Below are 13,164 nucleotides of genomic sequence, written 5' to 3'. Positions count from 1 at the left end.
TCCTGGAGCCTGGGATGGGCAGTGCCGATGAACTGAGCCATTCTCTCTGCTCTGTGCCAGGGGAGCCGCCCTGAAAGGGGCACCCCATGCCCATCATGCCAGCCGGGCCAGAACTGGGCACTCGGCCCCCTCCCAGGACTCCCGTGTGTTGGGAGTGCCCCTGCTGGCCACACGTGGGATCAACACTGATCGCGGCCCAGAGGACGGAATGGGGCTCAAAGAGGGGAAGGGTCTGGGGCTCATTTAGGCAAAATACTTCATTAGCCTGAGAGGGGGGAGGGGGAGGGTTTCTCCCGGGCCGGTCCTGCCCCTCAGGCCCACCGCAGTTCTGGCTAGGAAGCCTGTACCCAGTTTACAGAGGAGGAAAATCAAGGGGGACTCTTGTACCAGTGCAGAAGTCATTCTAGATGCTTTTTCGCCTCCACCCCCAGCGCCCAACCTCGGCTTTCACCCAGCTGCAGCAGTAGCAGGCGCAGGCGCAGTAGCCTCGCACATTGGGCCTCGCTCCTCCAGCCTCGTGGCTCCTTCCATGCTCGTTCACCTCGGGCTCCGCTCCCCCAATCAGTGCGCAGCGCTCGGGCAGCTAGGCCAATCAGCAAGCATATGGTGTGGATGGCTCGGCCAATCGACAGATGGTGTTTGGGTGGTTCGGCCAATGGGCGGCGGCGCTCGGGCGTCTCGACCAATGAGCGAGCGGCGCGGCGAGGGCGTCGTGCGCAGAGGCCCAGCGCGCCCTCAGTCAGTTGCTGGTCGTTGAGGGCGGAGGTGTTGGTGTCGGTGTCTCATCATGGTAGGGGTCTGGGCCCCCACCCAGCTCCCCACTCCCTTCCCCCGAGGCCTTCTGGGGTCCCCGCCCCCCCTAGCAGGGGGGAGAGCCGCTGCGGTGGGGGAGGGGGGTTCTCAGGCTCCGCCTTTGTCAAATGGTCCAGAAATAGACCCCTCCCCCACCCGGGAGGCCATGGAAGGTAACGTGTCTGTAAAATGGGGGACCTGGGGGAGGGGCTGCGGACCCACCCTCGCACCCCTAATCTATGAGTTGGGGTTAAGAACGGGCGCCGTGGGGGAGGGGGTTCTCAAATGGTCCAGAAATAGGCCCCTCCCCCTCCTGGGAGGCCGTGGGAGGTAACATGTCTGTAAAATGGGGGACCTGGGGGAGGGGCTGCGGACCCACCCTCGCACCCCTAATCTATGAGTTGGGGTTAAGAACGGGCACCGTGGGGGAGGGGGTTCTCAAATGGTCCAGAAATAGGCCCCTCCCCTCCTGGGAGGCCGTGGGAGGTAACATGTCTGTAAAATGGGGGACCTGGGGGAGGGGCTGCGGACCCACCCTCGCACCCCTAATCTATGAGTTGGGGTTAAGAACGGGGCGCCGTGGGGGAAGGGGTTCTTGAAGAACACGTGGGGTACAGAGCAGGAAGGCGCCCAGGGCTGCTTGTCAGTGGGGGCTCCCTGATAGTCACCGGGAGGGGAAGGGTTCCAGCGCCCTCGGGGGCTTGTGGAGCCAGGTTACTGGGGGGAGGGCAGCCTGAGGAGAATCCTCTGCCCTGCCCCCCCCCCCATAGGAGGCTGCCAGGCCCTGCCTGGCCCTCAGACCCAGGTGCCCCCTGGCCTGTGCCCTGGAAGAGTGCCCGCTGCTTTCTCTCCCTTTTCCTAGCGTGAGTGTATCTCCATCCACGTGGGACAGGCGGGGGTCCAGATTGGCAATGCCTGCTGGGAATTGTATTGTCTGGAGCATGGAATTCAGCCGGACGGTCAGATGCCAAGTGATAAAACCATAGGGGGGGGAGACGATTCCTTTAACACGTTCTTCAGTGAGACTGGGGCTGGCAAGCACGTGCCCAGAGCTGTGTTTGTGGACCTGGAGCCGACCGTGGTGGGTACGTACTGGGAGAGCCACAGAGAAGCTGGTCAGGAGTCAGACTTCTCCGTTCTCTGCTCTGCCTGAGCAAAAACAAGTGCTGCTTGTGCCAGGCGTGGGGGCGATGGGGCTGCCGATCACAAATGAAGGTCAAGTGGGAGCTCAGAAATGCCATCTTTGCCTCTTGGGGCAGTGGTTGGGGTGCTGCTCCCTTCAGGATACCACACGGGCCTCCCAGAATGGCCCAGCCAAAAGGGCCGCTTAGTCCAGCCTCCTCAGTGCTAGACTCTGGACTCCGGTGTCCCCAGAGTGTTCCTAGAGCTCACCGCTTCCCAGCCGGGCCCTTTTTCACTCTTGGGGAAAGTTGGCTCTGTTGAGGCTGCCTTAAATGGAGCCTGAACCTGCCTCCCAGTCACTAATACCCAGCAGTCTGTGCGCTTCCCTCCGGAGCCCAATGGACCGAGTCTAATCCTGCTCTCCTACATGCCAACCTTTCAAATATTTGAAGGCAGGTAATTGAGAGCTGACTGCAATTACAATGGGAGGGCATGTTGACTCTGCTAATTTGAAAAACTCTCTTTAATCCTTTAAGGGAATTGAGGGGATTAGGCTAGCCTGTGCATAATTGTGAGAACTGAGTGAATCACACGGACTCCATCTTGTGCTGCCATTCTGAAGCCTTTCTATTCAGTTATGGGCCTGCTCCCAAGTCGTGGGGATTGGGAGAAAACATTATTGTTTTGGGGGGCCTGGGAAATTGGGCCACCTTTCCCTGCTGCTTGGAAGCCTTAACTAAGGCCCAAGGTGCCAGCAGTTTTCTCCCATTTGTCCATCTCCAGCAACTTCTGTGTCTTATCTGAAAAGCCAGCCCCTTATTGATCCATCAGTTAATGTTCCCGTGTGCCTTTGGCAGAGTACAGACACTGGGGGGGGGGGGGGGGGGGGGAATAGGAGACCTTCTTCCCCTATTTCAGGGAATTTGCCATTTGCTCTCCTCCTCCCAACTTGGAAAGTCCCTGATTTTCCTCGAATTAGAAGTCACATTGTCTGATGATGTACCGTTTTCTTTTTGGATAGTTTCTAAATGATAAAAGTCTGTCTCCCTCTGTGTTTGGGGTCCAGCCCTGCTCCCAATTTGTTTGGCAACGGGCATGCATTGCTCAAGCAAAATAGGGTCTGACCTGCCACACTTAAGAGGGGGCCCTTTTATCATCTGCTTTTGGGGAGTCCTTTACAGGATTCAGGATGACCCTTAAGTTTGCCTGTTTCAGCATCTAAGCACCATTAACACACTCCAGTCAGTGGAGTAACTAGCCCCAACCTTGCTCTTGCCGTAGATGAGGTCCGGACAGGCACATACAGGCAGCTCTTCCATCCCGAGCAGCTGATAACTGGAAAGGAGGATGCAGCCAATAATTATGCCAGAGGCCATTATACCATCGGCAAGGAGATTGTTGATCTGGTCCTTGACAGGATTCGCAAACTGGTAAGAGCACTATGATAAGGAGGCACTCAGAGGGGACCCTGTTCATTGCCATGGAACAGCTGGGGTGGAGGGTAGTTCACAAAGCTTGGCGGGGTTTCAGGTTAATCCAGAGTCAAAAGCTATCTCAGAGATGCACGTTTCCATCTACAGGCACTCAGTGAGCATATCCCATTGTTCTACCAATGGGACTATCCTGCTTCAAGCAGATTTGGGGGTCCTAGTTCCATGATTCTTATAATTAACATTATCCTACATCAGTGATAGTGAACCTTTTAGATATGGAATGCCAGGCCCTGCTCCCTCCCCTCCCCCCCCCAAGTGCCAGACATGCCCTACACTCTCCTTACCCATCCAGAGGAGGTAGAAAGCACTCTCATTGGCCTACTGGGTGGAGGAGTGGGTGAAGTGAGGAATGTCCTTAGCCCAAGCGAAGAGGATGAGGAGGTAAAGGGTCTGAGCACTCTGCTCCCCTCCAGCTCTGCCACCTGTGATGCCCCCCTTACCCCCTGTGCACTCCCATTGGACTACTGGGCAGAGGAGCAACTCCGCCCAGTCCCTCTGCCTTTCTAATAATGAATGGAGTGCGTGCCCACAGAGAGCACTCTGTGTGTGCCATAGGTTCACCATCACTGTCCTAGATGCTTACATTGGAATCCTCAGATGTGGATCAGGTCTTTTGGTGATAGTATTAGGGGTAAACTTATGGTTGGACTGAATATATTTTAGTTGGTTGCCAGGGATTTAAATTCTAAATCCCAGTATAATACTCAAGTCAGAATGGAATTTTATGGTGGTTTATTTACAATAGAGTGAAGCTATTAAGGAAGAAAGGGAGAGAGATACCAGGCAGGAGTTCAGAGGTCCCAGCCAGGGTGGGGGAGGGGGAAAACCAGAGGATTAAATCTAGCACAGTTTCCAGCCACAAGACCTCCTCCAAGATGAGGGGCCTCCTCAGAGGCTTGTGCCTCCAGAAAAGCCAAGGAAAGGGGAGTAAGCCTTGGGGTCTCAAGCTCAAGTCAAGTTCCACCGCCAAGTCCCTCTCACAGGAAGTGACGCGAAATATAAAGACAGTTCTTTGCGTCACTTCCTGTGTCTCATGTGTACCAGTGGTGGCTTAAACTTGGCTTCAGAGGGTCAGTCAGTTGTTTCTGATTTGTCACTTGCTAGCACAATGGGTCATAGACCTTCTTCCCCCACACTTAATCCTTAAGTGGGGGTGTCTACATTCCTGGTTGCTAAAATTCACAATAATGACCCAGGAAGCCAAGCCAATGGCCCTGTGGGCTCTGGAAAATTACATGGAGGCTGCAAAAAAGTAGCTTTTGGATCCTCTGTGAACAGTAGCCATTTGGTTCGATCCATGCCTATTTGCACAAGATATTGTTAGGTTCTGGGAACCCAGTGACAAACCCAGGCGCCTCCAGTCCAAACGGGGGTTAGGGTAGGCAGCAGGACCAAATGAGAAGGGAGATGATGGAGCTGACAATTGAACTGTGGGGAGAAGGTGCAGAGACTAGAGAAGTCAAGTTTGGGGAGCTGGTCAGGCACCTGCAGGAACTAAATAAAGCCCAACACCAGGCAGACTTAATTTAATACTGTGCCCACAGGAGACGAGACTGGGCCTGGGATAAGTGATATTGGTCTACATTCATTGAGTGCTTTAGACCAGTTTTTCTGTGAGATCCCAGGCCCTACAGAGGAGGCAGAAGAAGACTATAAAAATGACTTGGCCTTGGGAGGGTCCCCCATGAGTTGAGGGTGGGAGCCCAGGCTTTGTGCTCAGAGTGTGTGGTCTGGCACATAGAATTAGTGAACCCCAATTTAGACCACACACTCCTACCCCTGCCAGCTGGGTGGCAGCGATCTGATCACGAGCCGCTCTCCTATCCCAGAAAATAAGATAATTCCTTTGCCGTGCTCTGGGGAAATACAGAATTTCAGACAAGCTCCTTGCTGAGCTTAGAGCCTGGTAGAGAGATAATGATGTTTGCGCTGCCTACAGTGAAGGATAAAGAAGTGTTTGTTCAAGAGTACCACGGAAAGAGGATGTTAGCTGGTGTCCCAAAGGCCTATGAAGTGCCACACGTGGCGTCTCTTGGGGTTGGGCTGTAAAGATTAAAATTTAGGGAATATGGGGAGACTGAAGCAGGTAGAAATTAGTTTCTCTCTGCAAGGAGTATTATATTTTTTAGAGGTTTATTGAAGATTAAGGATTAAAGAAATACAGGATAAGAAACACATGTCCAGGCCATAGAGTGGCCTAGACACAACCTCACCTACATTATGAAAAAAGCCAGGCCTGCCCCAAAACGAAAGTCCAAGAGTCAAGAGAGCCCCTTTAAATGAGCTTAAATACCTTCTCGATCTCGGCCCAGGTGAGATTACAAGGCATTCTGGGGAAGTGGAGCAAAGGCTCGTGGGGATTGTAGTCCTGTATTTGAGTCTATTTTTCACATTTCCCCGTGTGATCATTTTTGGAAAAATTAATTTTTCCCCAAAAGGATCATAAAAACATAATAAACTTAAAAGTCTGCAATAATGTGAGGATAAGAGAAAAAAGAATAAAACCAATAATTGCTGAACGCATTGACAAAAAGCCGTTAGGGGGCAGTCCCCTTTGGCATGAAAGTATACATACAAATAAATGTTCAATCAACCACACCCAAAGTTCAATTCAATCTTGTGCAGCTTGTGGTCTGGAGGCGTCTTCATAGTGGCTTCTCCAACAGTTCAATTCTGGATTCAGAGAGGTAGCATCTTTCTTTACCTAAAATTCTTCTCAAAAGGAATTAAAAATTTTCAATTTACAATAATATTTTTTTTACATTTCCCCGTGTTGTGGGTGATTGAAAGATACAGAATCACTTAGGGTTGCATGGCTGAGGTATGAGGTATATGAATCAATTGGCAAGAGATATTAAAAAGACATCAGAAAAATAAAAAAGAAAAGAAATTTCTGGATGAAAATATAGACTATCAGTCTTATGTGTAAAAATTCCAAGTAAAAGAAAAATAAATGTATAACAGGCCCTTGAATCAGGGCCCAATCAAAATGATCTAAGCAATGATGCATTTACCCAGTCAGTAGCCAGGACTACAGAAAGTTACCACACTATGAGAGGCAGAAAAGGGGACCAGAGTATATAAGCCAAGGTTCCGGGAGCCAAGTTTGAGGTACTTGGTAGAATGTAAAACAAAGAAGACCTGCTTTTAACACATGTTAAACAGCCGCAACCTCGAACCCCAAACACGTTCAAGTCCTCTTTGTCTAGGCTCAAAGTGACATCAATTTCACCAGGATTGGTTGGTCTCTTTGACCTTATGCTCTATTGGCACTATGCAGCAGCTCTTGTGTGTATCTCTTGTCCTAAAATCAGACAGAATCATTAAGCAAAGTCCCATAATTTATTTAAATAGTGGCATCGTTTTTATAGTCACAAGCCTTTTAGGGCATGCATTAGCAAATGTATTTCAAACTTGTAGCACTGAAAAGTCACAAAGTTAAGAAAAATTTAATACTGGTGACGTGTTTCAAATATAAAAAGGAGAGAAAAATAATAAAAACTGAAAAAGTATATTGTACATGCAAGAAAATATAATAAAAGAGCTTTTAAAAATTCAAAAATATAGCTTATAATCATTGACACTCTGTGTCAGCTAAGAAAATATAAAATGCAAGGCTTTCTCACCAAAAATGAGATCCATTTCCTCTTCATATCTGGCCATGATCCACTGTGAGTAGAAGGCAAATGAATTGAACATGGTTAACAATTTTTCATTTTTAAAAATACAGTAGTACAAATATGTAGTTATCAAAATTCTCAATAGCCCAATCAATTACAGTAGCAAACAAACACACTTTCATATTTCACATAAGTTGCTGTATGACATTTTTAAAACCTATGAATTGATGGATATTTGTCACAATTTTTACAAACATAGCAAGTCTTTCAACCTTGATATTTAAACATATTTTTTAACACAAAAGTAAAACTCATCTTGGGTTAAGAACATAATCAAGAAATCTATATATCTATCATTCTGGTAGAAGTAAAATAGTGAGCTGAAGAGTATAAATAAAGGGCTGCTCCTTTTTCTTGGAGGCTTATAGGGATACAAATGCCCTGAGATTAACTGCCCAACTTCCATTCATGTATTTAGAAATGCGGGAAGGTTGGGGTTATAAAATGTATTTCACTTCAGCTAATGGGCCTTAGGGCCGGCAAAAATAACCAGATTGTTAAAAAAAATCCAAAAATCATATTTTAAAAACCCATAAAATCAAATCAGATATTTAGCACATTAAAATTTTCAAGGTTGTTAATACAATTATAACCAGTTCTGAAGTCCATTTATCCTCAGCAAAATAGAAAAAAGCTGTTTTTTCATATATGGGCTTATTCACAATAATATTTGTTCAATAGTTATAGGGGAAAAACAACAGAATTTTTAAAAACTCAGTACATTCAAAATGAATTCAATCAACCTTCAGTTCACAGAATAATATTCAATCCAGTAATATATGAATTTAAAATCACAAAGTTAAACCATAACAAAAAATGCAATAGAATACAGAGATTTTTATAAACCATTGGAGTCTGAAATGCCTGAAAATACAGCCTTTAGTCTTTAAAGTTCCTTAGGTGTGTTTACCCATTTAAATGTCTATTGTCTGAAGGTAGAGTAGTAAAGGCTATCGATCTGCTGGGGAGCCCCACAGCTGGAGAGAATCTGAGGCCAGATTTTAACCCAGGACCGAATGTCTTTATGTCTGGCTATCAGGTCGCTGAGCCACCCATTTGCCTCCCCAAAGTTAAAGTTGAATCTTTGGGCTGAGTCTGCTCCCTGACAGGCAGGTAAAATCAATGAAATTACCAGAATAGTCAAAAATCCTTTTGAACAGCCCATTGCTTTTTAAGTTTCTGTTTGAAAAAATCTGTTTCTTCTCTCTAGTCTCTCTTTCCCCTCTCCCCTGATATGATCCTTCCTCCTGCCCCAGTCCACGTGGAGCCAATACCCGTTTGCTCAGAGGCTTAGCTTTAGGGAAAATTGCCCGTTCTCCTTTCCCTCTCGTCTCTCCCCTCTGCCCACGTAGCCAATACTGTTACCAGCTGTTCACAATGAGTCCTGAGTGATCTGCTCCAAGGATCTGGGTGATGAGCCAACTGGGGTTGTGCTCGGTCTGGGGCGCAGAAATAGGCAGGCAGCGGGCGGTGAGAGGCCAGAAGCTGGAGTGGCTGTGGGGGTGGGCAAGGCCAGGACCAGGTACCAGGTGAGGACGATCAGGGCTGCAGGCAGGAAGTGACGGGGCCGAGCCAGGTGGTGTGGGCAGCAAACGCAACAGGTCTGGGGCCTGTAGCAGCTTTGCAAGCTTGGCCAGAGAGATAAGGCTAAAAAAAAATTTTTTTTCTAGGCACTAGATATTAAAAGTTGAACTAAAGATCAGAAAAGAAATCAGAAGATTGAGGTTTTTTTTTCCCCCATTAGGTCGCCAAACTGTAAAGATTAAAATTTAGGGAATATGGGGAGACTGAGGCAGGTAGAAATTAGTTTCTCTCTGCAAGGAGTATTATATTTTTTAGAGGTTTATTGAAGATTAAGGATTAAAGAAATACAGGATAAGAAACACGTGTCCAGGCCATAGAGAGGCCTAGACACAACCTCACCTACATTATGAAAAAAGCCAGGCCTGCCCCAAAACGAAAGTCCAAGAGTCAAGAGAGCCCCTTTGAATGAGCTTAAATACCTTCTCGATCTCGGCCCAGGTGAGATTACAGGGCATTCTGGGGAAGTGGAGCAAAGGCTCGTGGGGATTGTAGTCCTGTATTTGAGTCTATTTTTCACAGGGCCATGACCAGCCTTGTGGTTGTGGGTGGCCTCAGAGGGTGCTGGTGGCCCCCCAAAAGGCTCCCGTGCCCCTGGGTGACTGCCGTGTCTTTTCTCTTGTCTCCTTCAGGCGGATCTGTGTACCGGCCTGCAGGGCTTCCTCATCTTCCATAGCTTCGGCGGAGGCACGGGCTCCGGGTTTGCCTCTCTGCTCATGGAGAGGCTCTCCGTGGATTACGGCAAGAAGTCCAAGCTCGAATTCGCCATTTACCCGGCACCCCAGGTCTCCACGGCGGTCGTGGAGCCCTACAACTCCATCCTCACCACTCACACGACCCTGGAACACTCCGACTGCGCCTTCATGGTCGACAACGAAGCCATATACGACATATGTCGGCGCAACCTGGACATCGAGCGGCCGACCTACACCAACCTGAATCGGCTCATCGGGCAGATCGTCTCTTCCATAACGGCCTCGCTGCGCTTCGACGGGGCCCTGAACGTCGACCTGACGGAGTTTCAGACCAACCTGGTGCCCTACCCGCGCATCCACTTTCCCCTGGCCACCTACGCCCCCGTCATCTCGGCCGAGAAGGCCTACCACGAGCAGCTGTCGGTGGCCGAGATCACCAACGCCTGCTTCGAGCCCGCCAACCAGATGGTGAAGTGCGACCCCCGCCACGGCAAGTACATGGCCTGCTGCATGCTGTACCGCGGGGACGTGGTCCCCAAAGACGTGAATGCCGCCATCGCCACCATCAAGACGAAGCGCACCATCCAGTTTGTGGACTGGTGCCCCACGGGCTTCAAGGTAAGCGGGCCCCGCTGGGCGTGTGGGGGAAGCGTCACGGCAGAGGCCCGGTGTCGGGAGGGGAGCGCGTGCTCGGGAATGCGTCACGTGAGGACGTTCTCCTTTGTGGGGGCTCCCCGTGGAATCGGCTTCTGCCCAGAGGGGAGGCCCCGAGCCTCGGGATCAGGGTCAGTGGGGCAGGTGGGGCAGAGGCCCGGCCCCAGAGCTGCTCCCTGCCACGGTCCCTGACCCCCCCCCCCAGCACCCACAGCCCCCAGACTCGGTGTCCGCACGCTCCGGGGCTCTCCGGCCTCGCCGCTCTGCTCACACCGGGTCCCCCACTCTGGTGCCGGGAGAGAGCTCGGCCCTGGCCCGAGCGGTGAGCAAAGGTCTGGGAGAACGTGTCGGTGTCCGGAGAACGCGGTGGGGCCGTTTGACTTGACGGGGTCCCTCCTCTCTCCTCGGCAGGTGGGCATCAACTACCAGCCTCCCACCGTGGTGCCAGGCGGCGACCTGGCCAAGGTGCAGCGCGCCGTGTGCATGCTGAGCAACACCACGGCCATCGCGGAAGCGTGGGCCCGGCTGGACCATAAGTTCGACCTGATGTACGCCAAGCGCGCCTTCGTCCACTGGTACGTGGGCGAGGGCATGGAGGAAGGAGAGTTCTCCGAGGCCCGGGAGGATCTGGCCGCCCTGGAGAAAGATTACGAAGAGGTGGGCGTCGACTCGGTGGAGGCTGAGGCCGAGGAGGGCGAAGAGTACTAGGCAGGAGGGATGCCGGAGCCTCGCTTCCCACCCCCAAGAGTATAACTAACTGGTTACAGAATTTGTTTACGAATAAACGTTTACGTAGTAAAGCTGCGTCTGCCTCTTCTCTCCGGGGAGCGGGTCGGGGTTCAGGGGCCTCAGCTGACACCCCCAAGTGATCTCACCTTGAACCCTCGTAAGAAGCTCTGGGAAAGGCAGCAGCAAGCTTCCTCATAGAGAGCCCAATTCGACCTCTGTCCAAGGTTTTTGGAGAGGGGATCGAGCCACCGGAAACTGAGCTGAGCCCCCCACGTGGAGGCAGAGAACCTCTCTAGCCCCCAGTGCCTGCCGGTCCCCAGGAGAGCCTGAGCAGCTGCTTGCTGCAGCCCCAAGCAACCACCAGAGGGCACTCGCCCCCCAAAAGTGAGAGAAACCTGTAAACCCACCTGGTCCTTGCGGCAGGGTAGGGTGCGGGTTGAGGCCTCCCTGGGCCAATGACTAAGGGAGAGGAAAGAGCCCCGGGTTTGCAGGCAGAAGGCCGCCCAGATCCTGGATAAGCCACCTGTAGCCTTGGGCAGATCCCCTTCTCTTGGCCTCCATTTCCCCTCCATTTCCTGTTGACTGAAGGCATCAAGTGAGCCTATCCCGAGGGTCCCTAAAGTCTATGATCCCAGGAAATGCCCAAGGCATTCTGGAGACAATTTTAGTCTTTAGCCCCCAGAATGATGTAAATGGGGGAAACCAAGGAAACGCTGTAGGTAGATGAAATGTTAGGTTGGAGTCGGGGTGCCTTGAATTTAAATTCTGCCACATACATTCTCATCAGGGCCCCTGATTAGAGCTTACAACTACAAGCTTCTATTTCAAGAAGTTTCACCCATCTTCCTTTCCCCATTTCCCACCAGCCACTGCTTCTGGTCCTACCCCATTTCCAGCTTCCTCTGTGTGTTGTCTTCCCTGGTTAGACTGTGAGCTCCTTGAAGGGAGGGGCTGTCTTCACTTGTAACTGCCAAGCATTTGGACTCTGCTGCACAGAGCGCAACTCCAGTGGGCTGGCCACGTTGTTCAAATGCCAAAGGCACATTTACCCGAAAGACTTTTACGGAGAACTCACACTGAGATCAGAAGCGATACAAGGACACTCTCAGGGTCCCAATGGTGAGACATGGTGTGGCCACACCAAGGAAGAGCCTGTGCTCTCTGACCAAAGCAGATTTGCAGTCTCTTAAAAGAAACCAGAGATTCACACGTCTCTAGAGCTGTCTCCATCCCAACTGTCCATAAGGGCCCTTTGTGCCCAGTCTGGGGTAGAGCCTTCTGGGCGCTTATTGGTCTGATGGGCCAGTCATGATGCCATGTGGTCCTTTATGAGTGCAAAGGCCAACCACCCAGCAGAGGGCAGAAGCTTAATGAACAGTTATTGACTTTTTTGAGGGCCAAAATAATAGGTTTTTAGTGTTTTTCTAACAGATAAAACACAAACCACTCCTGATCTACTTAGCAATGAGTCTTGTTAACATGCTTTGGAGATTAATTTCTTTCACTATATAGCCTTTGTAACTATTTTATTCTGTGGCTACTTTCTTTAAAAACTAGCTGGGGGGGGGGGCAGCTGGGTGGCTCAGTGGATGGAGAGGCAGGCTTAAATATAGGAGGTCCTGGATTCAAATCTAAACTCAGGCACTTCCTAGCTGTGTGACCTTGGGCAAGTCACTTACCCCCATTGCCTAGCCCTTACAGATCTTGGAACCAATACACAGTATTGAGGCTAAGGAGGTCAGAGGGTGAGAGAGCCAAGGAGGAATCTCTTCTTCCTGGCTAAAGTTGGTGCCTTTGACCTCCTTGAAGTATGGCATGCTCTATGCTGGGGTGTATTTTTCCAAATAGTGGACGTGGCTCTGCAGGTGCACTATGCATGTGGGCACATTTTTAGAGGAGGAGGAACGAGGATCTCTCTATCTCTGTGCCAAACCATACTCCATGGATCCATAGCCCTGCCTCGGACCCCACAGCCACTCAGGTGAGGCTCCGGGGCCTGTGGAGGAAGTTCGGGGTCACTTCTGCCTTCTTCCTTTTCCTTTGTTTTTAGTATTTTTTTCCCAGATGACGGAGATTCCATCTTGCTGGTTCGTTTTCTGACATTCCCCCAAGGGGGGAGGGGCACGCTGTGGGCCTTCACGTTAGAATACAATATTCCCACTGTGCTTTTCGTGAAAGGAAATTCGGGAAGGAAACGAAGTGTTTGTCGAGAACTGACACTTCTTGGATGCGGGCAGCTCGCCTCACCAGTTTCCTCCACTGTAAAACAGGGGTAATGACAGCACCTGTCTCCCGGGGGGAAGAGCTTAGTCTAAAAGGGCTGCACAGAGCAGGCATTAAATAAACGCCTTCTCCCTGTCTCCCCAAGTCTAAACAGAAATTCCCACGGGGAGGGGGTGACCTGGTCACATCTCGAGC

The 13,164-nt window shown here is 50.6% G+C and overlaps 1 protein-coding gene across 1 annotated transcript; it reads left to right on the top strand.

The window, feature by feature from the left end:
• Window positions 1-634: 634 nt before the first annotated feature.
• LOC100617591 (tubulin alpha-3 chain) lies at window positions 635-10,817 on the top strand. Its single transcript, XM_056821367.1, has 5 exons — window positions 635-790; window positions 1,655-1,877; window positions 3,196-3,344; window positions 9,301-9,981; window positions 10,429-10,817. Exons 1-5 carry the CDS (start codon window positions 788-790, stop codon window positions 10,723-10,725), a joined length of 1,353 nt encoding a protein of 450 aa, XP_056677345.1. The 5' UTR covers window positions 635-787; the 3' UTR covers window positions 10,726-10,817.
• Window positions 10,818-13,164: the final 2,347 nt, after the last annotated feature.

The sequence above is a fragment of the Monodelphis domestica genome, chromosome 3 (assembly GCF_027887165.1).
Source record: "Monodelphis domestica isolate mMonDom1 chromosome 3, mMonDom1.pri, whole genome shotgun sequence".
NCBI lineage: Eukaryota > Metazoa > Chordata > Mammalia > Didelphimorphia > Didelphidae > Monodelphis > Monodelphis domestica.
Note: the sequence above shows the minus strand (reverse complement) of the source record. Positions and strands in the feature narration are given on the sequence as shown.

Bases quoted from the DNA above. Each gene is read 5' to 3' on its own strand.
- LOC100617591 (XM_056821367.1), top strand. The intron at 1,878-3,195 runs GTACGTACTGGG...CTCTTGCCGTAG, and splicing joins CCTGGAGCCGACCGTGGTGG to ATGAGGTCCGGACAGGCACA. The intron at 3,345-9,300 runs GTAAGAGCACTA...TGTCTCCTTCAG, and splicing joins TTGACAGGATTCGCAAACTG to GCGGATCTGTGTACCGGCCT.